This window comes from Meleagris gallopavo, chromosome 9 (genome assembly GCF_000146605.3).
Source record: "Meleagris gallopavo isolate NT-WF06-2002-E0010 breed Aviagen turkey brand Nicholas breeding stock chromosome 9, Turkey_5.1, whole genome shotgun sequence".
NCBI classification, from domain to species: Eukaryota; Metazoa; Chordata; class Aves; order Galliformes; family Phasianidae; genus Meleagris; species Meleagris gallopavo.
In genome coordinates, this window is record NC_015019.2 from 2,431,855 (window position 1) to 2,449,494 (window position 17,640).

A 17,640-nucleotide genomic window follows, 5' to 3' on the forward strand; every position below is an offset into this window, starting at 1 on the left:
GAGCTCCGCCGTCCCCGGGGTCCTCCTGGCTGCAGTGGCCGCTCCTCACCTGCCCCTCTGTGCCCCCGTCCTGGCCGTGCCAGAGCTGTGCGTGGCTCCCGGCAGCACGGCGGTGGGCGCGGGGAGCTGGGTGCTGTGCCCTCTGCGCCCTCCTCGCGCTGGGCTCCGAGTGCCTTCAGAGGACGGAGCTACCAGAAATCAGTGACTCATAAAAATAGGCACGGATGATTTTTAGAAAGGTGCGAGCTGTGTGATTTACCGCAAATGTCACCAGCCTGCGGCTCTGAGGTGGTGCCTTCTGAGGGAAGGGTTCCTCGGAAGCACGTAGGGCAGCGACAGCGCAGTGCTGGGTCTGAGCCCTGGTGGTGTGAGGAGCCAGAGCCTGAGTGGGTCTTGCTGTGACGGAACTCCTCCTTCAACGGGGGATTTCACAGCGATGGGAAGCTGAAAAAAAATGTGTCTGTTCCTTCCATAAGGAGCTTCTTGCCAGTAAGTGGCCTCTGTTTTCTAATGCTGATGATGCAAATGGTCGGTGTGTTGAGTCTGGGATTCCTGCTGCCTTCCAGCTCCGGGGCTCTGCTCAGTGTGACCAGTGACTGCAGCTGCTGCGGGCAGAGCGCTGATGGGATCACTGGGCAGGGATGTGGGCCTGCCTGAAGCTCTCAGATGGCCACAGAGTGCTGTTAATGATCAGAGCTACAGGAGAGGGTCATTTTCACCATTGCTGAGAATTATTTCCTGTTGCTTACAGCAGGTGGGGGGTTTAGGTGTGATCCCCGTGGCTCCCATTGTGCATAAAGGGGTGGGACTGTGCCTCCGTGCTGCTGGGTGTGTGTGGAGGGGGGAGCGGGGCTGGCCTGGCAGAGCTGGCTTCCCTGGTGCCAGGACCAACTGGGTGAGCCAGGTCTCTAATTCCCACTGCAGACACAAGGTTTGTCTTTCACTGGGATTCAGCGTCTTGGCTGTCAGGCCAGCATATGAGTCTGTAACGTTGCTTGAGGCCAGCTTTTGCATCCTGTTTTATGATATTCCCTGACATTCCCCACATTCCTGGCAAGGAGATGTCTGTATTTAAAAAAATATATATTCCTTTGTCTCTTTGCAGAGCTGTGACATCCTTTAAAACTACTCCTCAGCAGTTCTGTTGGCTGCTCTCTCTGTTAGCTTCTCAAGGAAATGGAAGCCCTGGGCTCAGGCTGCTGCCTCCACCATCTCGTGGTGGGGAGGAGGATGGGGGGAACGGGCCCCTGTGGGGCTCAGCTCCATGAATCTCAGCTCTGTGCTGCTTGGTCCCACCTTTGCTCTGGGGTTTAATTCTGACCTCCTTGTGTTTGTGGTGACTCTGTGCTTGAGTTGCCCATCTCAGCAGTGTGGTTTAGGGGTTCTGGTTTGGGAGAATTTTGCCGAGTGCAAGGTCACCGCTGTGGTCCATGGGTTGGAGCCCTGCCCTGCATTGGCCTCTGCCCTGCTACTGGATATCAGCAGGAAAGCCAGAGGGCACAGGGGGCTGTGCAGTGCTATATGCAGTGGGGATGAGAGCTGCTGTGCTCCCCTTCAGGTACCGGGAACAAGGTGGGGAGTAAATGGGCTGATGTGTAAGCGTGGAGGGTTTGTCCAGAACCAATACTGCTTGTTACCAGCTAAGCTGGGTGTGCGTGATGCAGTATCGGTGACAATATGGCTGTACCTCAAGTGGAGCAGAAGACCAGGCTGAGGAGGAGCACGAACCCACAAACGCACCCCCAGGGCTGCCTGCCCCCCCTCCCCGGGAGCTGTGCTCCCGCTCCCCTCTCCCACCTCCAGACACTGTCTGGCTGCAGACCCAGGAGGCAGCTCCTGCCCTGCTGTGCCTGGAAATAGCAATCTGGCTTCCTCCCGTGGCGCCGTGGGAGCAGCAGTGACAGGAAGGTCCGGCAGGGAAGGGCACAGAGGAGGGTTTTCCTGAGGAGAATTGGAGCAAAGTCCCTGTGCTGAGTGCAAAACTCACCGAGCTCATTGCCCACCTTGCCTACAGTGTGCTCCTGCTGGGTGAGTCCGAATGGCCCCCAGCACTGTAAATAGGGCCATTGCTTATCGCTGATTAGCTGTGCGCTGCTGGCTTGCTCTTAGCAGCACCATTTGCTTTTAGACAAGACATCTCAGTTCAGGGATTTCACTGGCCTGCATCGACAGAGTCTTGCAGGAGCTCTGAGAATGCTGGTGCAGCATTCCATGAGCCAGTTCTGGGCAGCCCTGGTCCCTTCTTTTGGAGCACAGAGGGGCAGGAGCACTGCTGCCTCTGGGGCCCGGTGCTTTCTCGCATCGTTTGGACATGAGATCACATTTGGAAGTGGTTTCGGACTCCTCCCATGTTGGTGGAAATTTTGCACATGGTCACTGGTAACTTGGATGGCCACGGAGATGCCTTTGTGTCCAAGGAGCCACTTGCAACTGGCAGCCTTGTGTCCCTGCTGTGACGTGCGGGTGCCTGTGCCAGGCTGTGACATGCATGAGTGCCTGCATCCTGCTCCCAGAGGTGTGATCCACGTGGATCTCAGCTGTCTCCTCTTGAGCTTCAGTCCTGCTCAGATGAGAGGGTCTTGCAGCTCATTCCCTACTTGTGCCAAAAGCACTGAATGGGGAGTGCACAGTGACAGAGAATGTGCTTTTCATTACAGAGGCTAATCCCATGTCAACCAAATCTGCTTACCCTGAGCGTGCTGTGCCCTGGGCTGCAGCCCGTGGGGCTGTGTGAGCACTGCCTGCAGGAATGGAGGAAGGCACGGGGCAAAGCCGAGCGCCGTGAGCACAACCGGAGATCTGGAGCATATTCAGCCATTAGGTCTATGTATCTTGAACGGCTGGCACTCCTCTCCTTGTCCCTGAACCACCCTTTTCCCAAAGCTTTTGCTCCTCTTGGATGTCTTGATGGCAGCAGCCCTTGCTTTCAGTTCTGCCAGCTCTCCCATGGGATGTGGTTCCCGCAGGAGAAGCTGAACCCTCCTGCACTCACGCCAGGCTGTCTGCACACATGTGACTGAGGAGAGCTGCTGCAGCTCTGGTGGTGATTTGGCTGGGCAGTGCCCAACGGGAACTTGGTGGCACTGCCACCGCCGCTCCTCTCCTGCTGGCTGACTGCAGGGAGCAGCACACCCTGTGTGACCCGAAGCTCTTTCTGTGTCCAAAGCAATGGCACGCCGCTGTCTGCCTGTGCCAGGAGTGATGATGGCGGCACAGCTGCCAGTGTCTCACAGCCACACTGCAGGGACAGAACCGCCCCTGGGCTGCTGCCGGTGAGTCACAGCGTGGGAGGGCTGTGCAGTGCAGTTAGAGAGCTCGAAACAGTTAAGCAGCATCCGTCTGTGTGTGTGTGCACTATTGCTTTTGCCTCTCCTTAGCTCTCCCACTGCTGCTCTTTGGAGCTGAGCCCTTCGCCCAGCTGTAGGTGCCGTGTTTGTTCCCAAAGGGAACTCGGATGGCTCTCTGGGCTGGCCGTGCCAGGGGCCGGTTTCAGCAGCACGGTGCGTAGGCCTGCATGGAACAAGTTGGACTTCCAGCTGCCTGCCTGCGCCCTCGGTGCCTTCTGACGCTGCCCGGGGTGGCCGCTGGCCATGCTGCTGCTCCTCACTGTGCCTCGGCCTCCGTTCCTGATGGACAAAGCCAGGACTGACAGCTGCTGCTGTGGTGAGTGCCAGTGCCCCGGCTCTGCCTTTCCATCCTGGAGCAGGCTGCAGCCAAGAAATACATGCTGGGGGGAGATGGAAAAGTCTGTGAGGTGACCTTCTTGTCAGGAGATTTCTTGAAAGCCACGTTTCCTTTGCAGCCAGACAATTTGCTTTGGCTTTTGTGCTTGGGCTGAGGGAAGGGTTAGGAGGTAGAGTTTGTTTTGTTGTTCAGCTTTCCCTTCTTGGAAAGAAGAGCAGATTTTCCTTCACCTTTCTCTTCTCCCCTTGAATGGCTCCGTGGCTCCCATAGGGTGAGGGGCTGCTCCCTGCCCTGATGTGAGGGCACCGAGGCTCAGGGTGTGGCTGTGCACGTGGGGAGCAGAGGGGAAATGGATGCGGCCGACTGTGGGCTGGCTGCAGTGTGTGCGCAGCGCGTGGCTTTTCCTCAACCCCTCTGCTCTCTGCTTAAGATGCTGCAGACGTAGGAGAGCTGCGGCCTCTTTCACATTCGGGCTCATTTCTCACTGAGCTGGCCAGGCTGGTGGCAGTGTGGTGACTCCATGGCATGCCAGCTCCTGGGGACCTCTGACTGTTTCCTGAGCCTGTGCCAGAGTGCCCTCTGAGCACTGCCTGGCGGTGGGGATGAGCTTCGGCTGGGAGTCCCAGAGGCACTGATGCGCCCATCCCATACTGCCTGCCGTGGAAATGTCATGTTCAGATGGAGGAAAGGAAGGCAGGAAGTGGGGGGGTGGGAGAGGGAAAGGGCTGCGCTGCTGAGCAGGGTGAGCTGCAGGGCAGGGGGGCGGATGCGTGCTTGCAGCAAATGGAAATTCCTCCTTGGGAAGTGCCGTGCAGCTGTGCCAGTGACCGATGCCACAGCAGTGCTGGGGGGTCCCAGCACGGCGCCTGTGTGCTTTGGGCAGCAACAGGGATCTGTGACTTCGGGTTAAGCCCCTCGTGCTCCCAGTGGGGGGAATCCTGTGGGCATGGAGGAATTCCTGCCCTCGTTTATGCAGACCTGTGTTTGCATGAGAAACATCATTTGGCTGCTTTTTGAAGCTGGGATTTCACATCAAGGTTCTATGCCACGGTTTGCAATTTTTTTTTCCCAGAAGAGCTGCAGGGAGACCTCCAGTCTGGGACAGGAGGGTGGCAGTGGGACACAGACATTGCAGCACCAACTGTGCTCCAGGGGGGATCCCCAGGGCTGCGGGGGGCCCCAGCACACAGGAGGGGTCCTTGGGTGCCCCAGCTGTAAGGTGCCCCACTCCTGTTCTGTGCTGCACAAAGAAAGGAGCAGAAAGCCCACAGGGGAACGAATCCTTCTCTGTGCAGTTTGTAACAGATCCAGGTGTTTCTTCTCAATAAATGCACAGAAATAGGAGGAAGCTCCCTCCTGTCTTAAGCAAGTAAATATTTTATTAATACTGGGATTTAAAAGCAGAAGGAGCTGAGGGTGGCTCCAAAGCATGCTGTGCTGGAGAGCAGTTTCTGCATGTTGCGCTGCTTGGAGATGCAGTGGTACGGAGCTGTGGGCTCCCTGCAGAGGTGAGAGCAATGCTGCCTTCACTGCTGGCCTTCGGTGATGGCTGCAATGCAGCTGCACAGTGTGCTGGGGGTGGGAGGAGGCTGCGAGGGCATCTTTCTGCTGACCTGGGTCTGAAACGCTTCTGAGCAATGGAAAAGTGGAATCCTATTTTTGTCAAGGTGAAGGCACACACTGCATGGGGCTCTGCTTTGGGACGGCGCCTGCCTGTCCAAACAGTGAGTGAGAGCTGCAGGGCAGGCGGCAGGAAAACACGGCACAATTGTAGAAAGGGTGGGGTACAGGATGGGCAAGGAGCACTCGTTCTGCTGAGCATCTCCATAGCTGTTTGCTTCTTGCTTCTCCTTTGGGGTTCCAATATGGGGAATGAGAGCACCCAGCAGCCAGCGTGACTCAGATGGGAGAGACTCAGAGATGCGTGACAGCACACGGTCAGCGAGCTAATGGTTGTCAGGGGCTGTACTCAAGAGGGAGGCACTGATCTGCTCACTTCCAAGCACAGTGCACAGGATGCAGAAAATGGCTACGTGCTCTTATCTGTTTCTGAGCAGAAACCACAGTGTCTGATATGATCATCAGCCTTTGGGGAGCTGTTAAAGCAATGCTGGGTCCTTGTGAGAGCGGTAATTGCGTTAGCACACCTGCAGGCATCTGTTGGCCCCAGGGTGGATTTGCTCTCTGGGTGCAGGGGCGGTTGAGCAAGAGTGTGTGAGAGAGGGGCATGGAGGCAGTGTGCACAGCTCTGCTTTCTGCTCTGCCCTGCTGGGTGCCATGCTTTTCCCTCAGCTCTCTGTCTGGAGTTGTGCTGGAGCAATTCGGTTCAGAGCTGGTCCAAGTCTGGGGTTGGAACACAGGTGGAAATGCTGGTGGGCAGCACATCTTTGGTTCCCTGCAGAGGGGAAGTGAGTGTGCTAGTCTATCAATCACCTCCGCAGTGATCAGTTCACCTCACACACATCTATCTTTATCCAGTCTGCTGCGAGAGCTGTAGCCCCAAAGCACAGCAAGAAGTCACCAGGCAGTCCCATCCTGTGCCTGTGTCTGTGCCCACATCCTGTACCTGCAGCCTGCACACCAGCTGTGTTCTTCCCTCCTGCAGCTCTCCTCTTGTCCTGGTGGCCATCTGCATGGACAAGGCTTAGAGCACAGCACATCTGGGTGCAGCATGCTGGCTGGTGATTTCTATATTGCCTCCTGCAGCAGTGCTCCCCAAGGATCCCCTTTGCTCATCTGGCACCCCACACTGCTTGTCCGTGGCATAGCGGGGCAGTGATGGGCTCCAAGGCTGCTGGGGCACCGTGCTGTCTCCTCCCTGCCGCAGCTCAGCAGTGCCCGCGCAGTGCCGGGTGCCTCTTGGAGCACATGGGGTATTTTGGCACCCAGTGGAGGCATCCAAACAATTCCTCGCTGGTGATGTTGCAAGGAGGAGCTCCCAGAATTCGAGACCTCTTCACAGAGCGAAGACTAGTTATGGAAATCCCCACTGCATCTGGGGCATTCCTGTCTCTGTGCCCTCTCCATGCTCACAGCTTTGAAATCTCTGTGTTTTGCCGGGCTCTATGGGGAGCTGGAGGGGTGAGCAGCCAATCATTTCCATGTATTGGCACAGCGTGCTGAGCTGTGCAGGATGGGGGATGCCCACAGCTCCGCTCCCCTGCCCAGCTCCAACCCCCCTGACTGGCGTGGGCAGAGCGCAGTGTGCGAGGTGTGGGCAGTGCCAGGCTGTCCTGCAGAGCTGGGCAATGCAGGCAGGATGGATGCCTCCGCCTTCAGTGGCACTGCACTGCCCCTGGCCGCAGCACCTTCTGCAGTGCAGGGTGTGCTTCCCATGTGAGATGGTCATTTCACATCCTTGCGCGTGTGAGTGGTTGGGGCACGACCCACAGCTTAGGTGGAGTGTTGGAATTTTCTGTTATTTCTTTAAAAGTAGGCAGGGACTCCTGCTTGGGAGCTGGGAACAGAGCTGAATTTCTGCGTATTCAGTGTTGTTGGCAACAGTTTGTTTTAAACTGGGGTGGAAAGAAAACATGCAAACACACCCAGAAGAGGTTCCCCACGCAGTGCTGCGCTCCCGTCTGCCTGGCAGCAGATTTAATGGCTCTCCGTTATGTCATATGGGCGATTTGATGTTGTTCTCTTTTCACACACTAATTGGCTGTGTGGGACTTTTTATGGGGAATTCAGATCCTGAGGTGTTACTTCTACTTTTTTTATCGTTTATGTTGAAGCGAAAGTGCTGAGTCCTGGAAAGTGGTTTTGCTATCAGGCGTTCAGTTTGCCCCCAGTGTTCCAGCTCCCAAACAGCCCCTGTGGTCAGTGAAATGCCACACTGCAGGAGCTGGGCAGGAGGAGGAATGTGAGTGGGCTCTCTTTTCACCAACAAAGTAAGAGCCTCTCTTTATTTCTCCTTCCCAATCCTCCCTGCAGGGTACAGGGGTGTGCAGTCAGGTCCCAGTTGCCAACTCGTTCACAAATCTGCCATGCAGTGCCCTCTGAACCTTATGCTGTGTCACAGCAGAGAGCGCAGCCCCTGCGCCACCACAGCCCGGTCCCCAGGGACTGGTTCGGGTCCCCATTGCTGAGGATGAGATCACTGGGGTGGGGATGGTGCCCGCATGTGAGCCTTTTCCTTGGGAAACGCCCCATAGCAGCTGCTGAGAAGGGCAGAAGCTGTGCCCAGAGGGGATTCTCTGGTGTCTTGTAATGGCTGTGCCCCACCAGGAGCTTTTTCCCCCTATGGGGATGTCCGGGTGTTTGCTGAGGGCTCCTCTCACACAGACTGCTGCCTCTGATGTGGGAGCCATAAAGGGGCTGTTTGTCTGCCTGCCCAGCTGCGTTCAAGGAGCTCCCCAGCAGCTCTGTGTGTGTCTTTGCTCTGTCAAATCTGTGTGAAGCTGGGCAGCAGGTTGGAGTGCTGCTGGTACTGACAGCTGGAGTGATGCACGCCCAGGGAAAGGGAAAGGTTGCACAAGTCTTCTTAGGAAACCCATCTAAAAATAACAGGAACAAGGCAGCCCTTTTTCTCCTCCCCAGAAATCCGTGACATTGAAGATGGAAGTGCTGCTGTCTTTCTCTACTCCATGTTATCTGTTGTGCCCTTTCTGTGCAGGAGCCCTGCTTGTGCCATATGTGCTTCCTCCCAGCTGGATTTGCTGGTGATAAGAAGGCAGCTCTGTGCAGCTCCTTCTTGCCTTGCCCCGAAGGAAGTGAGCACGCTGTGTTTATGCACTGTTTGCTGTCCGTGTGCCTGCTCCTCCTGTCATACAATTTGAATGCAATCATTTCCGTCACGTTCGAAAGACGGATCTCAAAGATATTAAGCTGCTAAAATCTGGCAAGAGCCCTTTGCAGAAAAGAGGAGGGAAGGAGACCCTCTGCACGGACTGCTGTGAGGATGAGCTGCATTAGACATCAGAGAACCAGCACAGGCACGCAGCTCGGTAGGGAACCTGACCCCATCCCTGCTCCAACGGCTCCTGGCCACCGGCACGTTTCTGCCCATGCAGGCGTGCATCCCTGGAGGGTCAGGGATGGGATTTCCAGCGGGGCTGCAGGAAGGTGCTCAGCTGCCCATTGCTGGCTGGGGGTTCTCAGCCTGCTGTGCCCGGGCTGAAGCTCACAGCTGAGGGTGGTGGGGAGGGCTGAAGACATGGCTTGTGGTGGGTGACCCTGTCACAGCGTCCGGCCACAGCCTCACTGCTGCTTCCCCTGCAGGCCATTCACAAGCCGCCTGTGACATTCGTATGAGTGGTTTTCTGCCCATTCTTATCAAGGCTCGGAAAGATCCTTTCCTGCACTTCCTTGGGAAAGTACTTCTGTGGAAAGGGCGGTGGGAGGAGGAAGCCGGCGGCCAGCTCTGTGCGGGACGGGGACGCTCGGAAACCTTTTCTGTGCCAGTCTGTGGGACGGGGTCTGGGCTCCGTGTGGGCGCTGGGAAGGCAGCTGGCAAAGCTGAAAAGCGGCTGAGGAGTGGGGCGGGTGCTGAGCCCCAGCAGCCTGTGGATCTGCCTGCCAGCACTCGGGGTTGTGAGGGGCTGCGGCGTCCCTGCACCACCTGCACGGCTGGACAGACCCTCCGGTGCCTTGGCCATGCTCTTCTACCAGCTCGGTCCTGCTGCTGGCGTGGGTAAGCTGGGCACTGCGGTGTCCTGGGTGGGCACACGGACTGCTGCTGGTTTCCCTTCCCTCTGCTGTCTCCTTCAGGGGGTGGAAGTGCCAGACCCAACCCCTCCTGCGGGCAGGGGGGTTCCTATGGGGCGGTAGCATGTTGGGAGGGTTGTGCTCCTCGTCTCTACAGGGGACACCTGAGTCTTTGGGTGCTACGGTCAATGGCTCAGCTCTGAGGGTAGGAGGGGCAGGGGGGAAGGCAGGTTGAGTGTCAAGGAGCTGTGTGGGATGAAGGAGGGACGCAGGTGATCAAAACGGTCTGAGAGTGCTCCCCGCTGTGAGGGCACAGTATTACCCACCCCGTGGCATTGGATGGGGGCTGCAGAGAGACCCCCGGATCTCAACCCCACTGAGTCCTGTTGGGGCTCAGCACACAGCTAAGGCAGCTGAACTGTTTGGATCCACATTTGGGTACTTGTTCCAAACCTCCTCCCTGAAATGCCTCAGGCATTCGGGTCAGGGGTTTTGCCTTGGTTCTGTCCTTAATTGAACTGCTTGGATTGTCCTTTTAATTTTTTTTTTGTGCAGTATCTTTGTGATTGTAAATGCAAGAGGAGCTCTCAGCTGCGGCTGTCAGTAGATGGTGATGAAATTGGAGAGTTTCACTGCCATGCACTCTGGGTGAATCAGGCTCAGTCCCAGTGTTTTCTGGGTTGAGCCTCTGTGGGAGGGATGGGCAGAAACCTGGAGCTGCAGTCACATTTTCTACATTTGAAGTCAACTGTTTGTTGTGACAAGAACTGTAAATCTCAGCAGACAGATGGACTGCTGACACCAGACAGCAGCTTTCTCTGGCTGCACATTCCCTCAAGTTCTGTAAATCTGAGAAATTTCCCGGAACTTAGTGCTGGCCTTTGGATGGGCTCAGCCTGAGAACAGCTGAACCGTGGATGAGGAAGCAGGGATGGGGTGGGCAGGGGTTGTAGAAACCATTGGGGCTCTGATGGCTGGGCAAGCTCTCTGTCTGCATCCCGTGGTCCAATGTGGCTACAAATCCCCTCTGTGCTGGAGAGCCTGTGCTACAGCGGGGTGTGCTGCGTGCCAGGATGAAAGCGAGCTGGAAAGAAAGGAGGGGGTGGTCAGAGATGGGGGAAGTGGGAGGGAAAAGAAAAGGTTCTTTTGGCAGACTCCTCTGGAGGATGTTTGCAAAAGTTCCATGAAGTGACCAGCCCTAAGCTTTGATGGGCTCAGAATTAGTTATTGAAAATAAAGATGTTCCTCTCCCTCTCCTGGCAGAGTGCTTTGTTTGGTTTGTTGGGTTTAGAAACGAAGCGTTTCATCAGGAGTTAGAATTAGAACTGTGTCCATGGGCCTGTCCCTCCCGTTCCCTTTGTCCCACGTTAGTGGAGCACCCAGAGCTGAGCAGTTTCTGCTCGGTGTCCTGTATGGTGGGGGCAGCGAGCCCACAGTGCCCCACTGCTGCCAGCACCACGCTCACACCTGCTTCCCAGCGGGTGTTCTTGGTGTTCCTCCTGGTTTGTGCATTCAAAACCGGGCTCAGGTGACACGGCTGCTGGGCTCCCGGTGTGGGGAGCTGCTGCAGGGCGCAGCACCGCTTTTGCCAGTTGGATGCTCAGACTGTTCCTTTGCTTTGTTTCAGAACTTGAAGCCAAGAAGGCTTGCGACTGGCTGCGAGCGGCGGGATTCCCGCAGTATGCCCAGCTTTACGAAGGTGAGAGCTGCCCGGTCTGGCTCGGGGCAGGGTCGCTGCGTCTGGGTGAGGGGTGAGGGAACGCGGCATCCCCGCTGCAGGGCTGTGGGGGACATCCCAGGGCTCCTGGTTGGGCCAAGGCAGGTCGGGGTGCGTGCATTGGGTGCGAGCAGGCTGTGCCGATGGCCAACGTGGGCAGCGCAGGGAGCGGGTTGTCCTGCCTCTCTGCCTTCCGCCGGGCCCTGCAGACCCACTCCCACTCCCAGCCACGCACACGGCGTGCTGCAGGTGAGTCCTTTGCAGCTCGGCCCCATTCGGTGGGAGCTGCGGGCAGCCCGGCCCGGCGGCCGCAACAATCGGCGGAAGCGCGGCTGTGGGGCTGCACCGCCCACCATTGTCTGCCTGCCGCCCCGCTCCGCACGGCGCTCGGCCCGTGGGGATGGTGTTACCCAGATCCAACCCTGCCCAGGTGATGGCCTGACTGCACGGCACGGCCTTACCGGGTGCCAATGGCCTTACAGGCTGCATCTCGGCTCCGGTTGCTATTTCAGTGCTGGCCCCGCGTGCGGGGGTGCCCAGGTCCTGCAGTTTGTGCCCGGCCCCAGGGGTCTGCTCTGACCGAGGTTGCTGCGGTCTGTGAATAAACCCACCCCTTCCCCAGGCTCCGAGCAAAGCTTTCCACGTCCTACCGCCGTTTCATTCTGTTCCCCACAGCTGGCAGGGCTGCGTGACCCTTCGGTAATTGCACTCCGTAGCGGCACCAGCAGCCAGGCGAGCTCACAGCTCCGTGCCCAGCCCTGTGCAGCGATCCCCGAGCTCTCTGCGGGGGCAGAGGTGAGGGGAGCTGGAGGAGGCCCTGGGGCACCTCATCACCCAAAAATGATCTGCAGAAGGAGACCGGGCACACAGTGCCTTCACTTGAACTTGAAAAGATGGAAAAAGATTCTGGAACTGATGCAGCCCTGTACTGGTGCTGCTTTCTTGGGGTGGAGACTTCTTAGCAGCTCTCAGCTCTCCCCAGTGGAGCCAAGAGGCTTTCTTGACCCTGATGGAATATGGACAGAGGGAGTCTGGGGCGCTGAGGGATCACTGTGCATTCAGTGTGGTGTCCTATGGGCACCGAGATGGCCGTTGAGCGCTGGTTGGGGGTGGCCTCTCCCCGAAATCTGCCGTGGCCCAAGGTCTCCATGCAGGGGTAACATCACTCAGGTCCCTCTTCTCTCACTTTGGGGACCTGGGCCCTTGCTGGGCTGCTCTTCCCTTCCAGCGGTGGAAGCCATCGTAGCGGCTGCTCCTGGTGTCAGTGCCACACACAGGTCCTGCTTTCCTCTTTGGGCTGCTGCTCTATGCCCCCTGCTCCTGCCCCCTGCCTCTCCCTGCTTGCCCCTTCCTGCCTTCCTGCTCTGACCTCTCCGTGGTGGAGCAGCCTGGAGCCATACTGACCACCTCTTGCCTTTCTCCCCAGACTCGTTGTTCCCTCTTGACATCGGCGCTGTGAAGAAAGACCACAGTTTCCTGGACAAGGATTCTCTCAAATCTCTCTGCAGGTAAAGTTCCCACCAAGCCGGCTGGTGGCTGCAGAATGCCAAGCTGAGCCCTGCAGGTGCTGCCTGCTGTCCTGCAGTGACTGCGGGTGCTTCACACAGCTGTTGTGTTGGGTGGACTGTGGTGCCAGGGAAACTGCACTGTTTTTTTGTTGTGAACATGCAGAGCTGCAGGAGAACAGACATTAGCCAGAAGTTCTTTTTGTTTGACCTTTGAGCCTTGCTGTAATTTTACATGTGGGTAACTCCAGGCTGTGGAGCTCTGCTGAAAATGGATTGGTGAGAGGTGAGCTGTAACACTGGGCAGTGGTGCAAGGAGACCTGGCCTTACTGCCTGAGCTCCTCTCCTTCCTCCTGGCTGCTCTGGGCCGTGCTTCACGCACAAGTTGTCCTGGGGGGAGAGCCACAGGGGAGGGACATCTTGTTGCTTGATTTTGCAAGGATGGTGTTTGGAAACCGCACCTCTGTGTTGGTTTGTGTGGTTTATGGTGTGAGCCAGATCCAGGTCAAAGTGCCTGTGGATGAAATTCTGTCTGCAGACAGATTTGCACCCGGTCATTGGGTTTGTGCCACCTGCGGCAGAGAGCAGGCATGCAGTGAGGGATTTGCTGAGCGTTCGTGCAGTGAGAGGCACTGCGTGGGACGGGTGCTGTGTGCTGGCCCTGTGTGTGGGTCCTTGGGAGCCATGGGTGTTCAGAAGCGCAGGTTCAGGAGCTGTCAGCTGTGCAGCGCTGGCTTGCATCGTGCTTGTAAACTCCTGCTCGTTCCTGGAATAAATGCTGTTCTGGTGGCTCCGAGGGCCGCCCTGCTAACAGAGAGGTGTTGGTCACCCAGCGCCTGGCAATAGGAGCTGGGACATTTCCCACAAGGACGTGCTGCTCTCGCAGTGCAGGGTTCAAAATAGCTCTGAGAGATGTCACTGGGTTTTTTTTCTGGCAGAGGAAGCAGTGTGGCATTTCAGAGATGAGCTCTGAATGACCAGACACCGACAGGAGGGACCCACGTCTGTCTGTCCGGGCGGGCTGTGTGTCACGTTGGCGGGGAGGTGACTCAGGCCTGCTTTTGCTTTTGGGCCACATCACCACATCTGTGCCCCCACGCTGAGAAGCTGAGCAGCGCTTGGCACAGCTGTTGCCTTCCAGACGCGCTTTGGGGAGCAGCAAGGTGCAGGGCAGGATGGCTGCTGGCTGCCTGTTGCCCTGCTTTGGCTGTGGTGCTCATCTTCTGCTGGTGGTGCTGTGCACAGTGCAGGCTGGGGAGGCTGTGAAGTGCCAGCGTGAGCGCCCACCCCTGTTTGAGCTTTTAGTCCTTTTGTCTTTGCCTGGCGGGCTGCAGCATTCATGGGGCGTTTTGCTCTGAGGGCCAGGTGCAGGTTGTCCCTGTCCTGCATGGGTGGCTCCCAACAACTGCATGGACAGGGCAAGGCCAGTGCTCTGCTGCCAGCTCAGGCTGCTGCTCTTGTTGAGCAGATGGATGTTATCTCCAAAGCTGTGGTGCTTCTGTACCCAGCAGACCTTCTCAGGTGGCCATTGGGCACACGGGTCACCTTCATCCCGAGCCGAGCGAGGCTAAGTTCTGAGCAGAAGTCTTGTTTCTGACCCATGATAATCATTGCTTTGCAAAGTTACTTTATTTCCTGAGTAATCGCTCATCCACAGAGCTCTGGAGGCAGATAGATGTGATGAGCAGCCTTGAGAGGGTGACACTGCCTCTGCTCTCAGGGGATGGGCTGCACGACTGTGTTCATGTTCGGAAGTTTTCAGCAGAATTACAGAAGGGGCATTAATGACATTTTTGGTAAAGTGTGCCTAAGATTTTTTGTTGTTGGATGTGCAGATACACAATTTTCACGCTGGAACAGAAGTTGTGCTGTGCTTGCAGAAGTGTATACAAAGTGCTAAATAAAATGAATGAACTGGAGATTCATTCACTTGTGTAAAGAAATGGGACTTTAATCTGTATTTGGGAGATAGGTGGCGGGGCAGAGGGGGTGGGCTCGGGACAGGCTGGGGCAGCAGCGTTCCTCTCCGGCTTGCTCAGAGCTGCTCTGCTGGCTTCAGCTTGGTGACCTCCCTGTCCCTGCATTTGTCCTTTCACAGCCCGGCGCACCCAGAGTGCTGCGAGCCGGGGGAGCCGGGCACCCTTTGATGCTGGGGCTGCTGCTGTGTGAGAGTAAACACGGTGCTGGGGGGCTGCAGGCACCGAGGCACGTCTGGGACGTCCTGCTGTCTGCTCTGAGCACTGAGTGCCGCTCTGATGGCTGTGCTGGCAAAATCCCTGCTGGCCCACAACCAAGTGCCCGTGCCACCAGCGTGCCAGAGCGCTTTAAACTCCTCTGCTGCCGTGCCAAGGGCTCATGTGATGGCTCCTGTGCTGGGGTGAAGGAGGTGCAGAGGGCTCCTGGACTTCTCTGCGAGCAGGGTGCAGCTCGGGAGCCTGCCCACAGCTGTGTGCTGTTCTTGGAGCTACTCCAGCTCTACATGTCTGCCTGATCCCTGGAGCCACAGCTGCTGGGTGACAGGTGACCAGGCACAACAACAGCTCTGAGACAAAAAATAGAAGAAAAAGGAAAAAGAAAGAAAGCACTGCGAGCAGAGCAGGAAGTCACAGCCGGGATACAGCGTCTCTTGTTTTCTTGCAGGAGGCTGATGACCCTGAACACATGTGCCTCCATGAAGCTGGAAGTCCACTTTCAGCGTAAACAGGTGAGTGCAGGCCTCTCAAGGGGAATGCGTGGAGCTGCAAGCCTGTTTTTTTTGGTAACACTGGTGCTGCCCCTGGGTCGGTGCGCACAGCTGCACACGGTGCTCGCTCCCCTTGTCCCTGCTGCAAGGAAGGGTGCAGCCTGGGAGCTGCTGACTGCCCTTGTGTGTGCCCATGCTGTCTCTGCCCCACAGCTCCTGGTGCTCCTGGTAACGGTGGTTCATCAAGCAGGCTGACAAAGGGCTGAGCTTCTGCCACTGTGTGGTGGTGACAGCAGCCTTGGGGCTGCTGTGTGGAGCTGAGACTCCTGCAGTGCACAGACCTGGGGTCACAGACTTTCTTGGCCCTTTTTTGCACCTCCTTCACCATCGCTTCTCTCCTGCCAGCTCTGTGGGAGGATTCTCTCCTGCCCCCTCGCTGTGGAGGGGCTGTCCCCCCCCAAAGGATGCAGCCAGTCCCTGTCCCTATCACCACCACACACATCCCAGATGGGCTCTGCACAGCTGGGGCACCATGGCCCCGTGCCCAGGACCCCCACCTGCCCAGCAGAATGGCAGGAAGGCCACCACATGGGGACATTGTTCCCATGTCCGGATCCCCTTCTCCGGAGCACAAAGCAGCAGAAGGGGAAGGGGCTGTGCTGGAGCCGGTTGCGGTGCAGCTGTTGCAGCAGCAGCGGGGTGGTGGGGCTCAGTGTGGAAGAGGCGCAGGGAAACGGACAGCTGCTGGGAGAGGCTGAGGGCTGCTGGGGTGGCTGTGCGGACCCAGCTTCCATGGGCGGGTGCTTTGCTGTTATAGATACAGTTACTGCCTGGGAGCCGTTCTGAGGTAGTGCAAGAATGTTACTTCTTCGCTGTAGCCCAGCACTTGAGCTTGGGCACAGCCACTCCTCGTGCTCCCTGAGCCCTGTTGCAGAAGGGGTGGTGGCCTCGTTGTGTGCGTAACGGGGAGAATGCTGTGCCCTCAGTTCAGGAGCTTGTCCCTGCAGAGCAGGGTGAAGGACACTCTGAGTGTCTCTGGTCTGACGGTCCGCTCTGCTCTGCCACCCACAGAATGAAGACTCTGAGGACGAGGACCTGTGCGCCATCAGTGACCGGTGGGCTTTCCAGCGGGACAGCAAGAGGTGGTCCCGGGTGGGCTCTGCTGATGTCCTCTCCCAGGCCTCCGAGGTCCCCACCTCCAGCGTGCGGCAGGCGTCCAGCCATGAGAGCGTCCTCACTGACCTCAGCACCAACCCAGAGGCTGTGTCCCTTCACAGCAGTGCCAGCATGGGCAGCACACTCGGTGTCGCAGCCACACCACCTGACCTGTCCCCTGGCCACGGCGCTGCTGTCACCCAGCCCGCCTGCAGCCCCAGCAGCTGCTCCTTGGCCAAGCAGCCCTTGAACCATGGCGAAGGTTCCAAGGAGAAGCCAAAGAAGCGGAGATCTCGCAGCTTCCTGAAGAGGATTGAGTCGCTGCGAAGGAAGGACAAAGAGAAAGCTGGCCCAGATGAGAAGGATGTTCCTCGCAGCGATGTCGTGGCCAGTCCTGGCTGGGACTGCGCAAAGAATAATGGGGACCTCCCAGCCACCAAGGCCGGCTCCCCTAAAAGAGGAGTATCTGCCTCTTTCCATGGCAAAAAACGCTTCTTCTCAGTGTCATACAGGACTAACCGCTTGGTGGGCTCAGGCAGAGGCAAGGTGGGCTCTGACCCAAAACGCAGCGGGCTCCACCTGGAGGCCTATCAGACAGCCGCAGAGCCCAGTGGTGACTGGGCTGCAGGACAATGCCAGCACCGGCAGGCGTGCCGTGGGGACTGCCTGGTATATGTTCCCAGGGACCACAAGCCGGGCACCTTCCCCAAATCCCTCTCCATTGAGAGCTTGTGCCCCCTGGGCAGCGGCTCCTTGAGCAGCTGGAAGCCGGGAGCCAAGCCTGGGGGTCTGCTGGGGGGCTGTGGCAGCAGCAGCAGTGCGGAGGGCTCGTCCTCCCCGCAGGGCTTTGCCTGCCGCCGCCGCGGTTCCTGCAGCTCCCTGGGCAGCCGGGTGAGCGTGTACGACAACGTGCCCGAGTTTGGCAGCGCTGAGGATCTCTGCAAGGGAGATGAGGAGGTGACCTACGAGAACCTGGACGATATCCTGCAGCACATGTGGGGGCTGCAGCAGAAGGTGGAGCTCTGGTATAAAGCCATCTCCCCCGAGCTGGTGGGGGAAGAAGGGGGCGAGGAGGAAGAGGAGGAGGAGGAAGAAGAGGAGACAGACTCGGGAGGGGAGCCCACCTTCCCCTCCAACCTGCACCTTGAGGAGCGCTCCATGTCAGACGTCGGCACCTCTGCCAGTGACTTTGACAGCACGGGCAACTCCCTGAACGAGGCCGAAGAGCTGGAGATGCGGGAGCGCCGCG

The 17,640-nt window shown here is 57.8% G+C and overlaps 1 protein-coding gene across 1 annotated transcript in view; it reads left to right on the forward strand.

Annotated features, from left to right (window-relative positions):
- The first annotated feature begins 3,226 nt into the window (after positions 1 to 3,226).
- LOC104912150 (stAR-related lipid transfer protein 8-like) overlaps positions 3,227 to 17,640 on the forward strand; it is a 14,758-nt gene continuing 344 nt past the window's right edge. Inside the window, exons 1-5 of the mRNA XM_019618040.2 lie at positions 3,227 to 3,663; positions 10,958 to 11,029; positions 12,474 to 12,555; positions 15,194 to 15,257; positions 16,308 to 17,637. Coding sequence (XP_019473585.1) covers positions 3,591 to 3,663; positions 10,958 to 11,029; positions 12,474 to 12,555; positions 15,194 to 15,257; positions 16,308 to 17,637 — 1,621 coding nt within the window. The 5' untranslated portion in view covers positions 3,227 to 3,590. The remainder of the gene's footprint in view (positions 3,664 to 10,957; positions 11,030 to 12,473; positions 12,556 to 15,193; positions 15,258 to 16,307; positions 17,638 to 17,640) is intronic.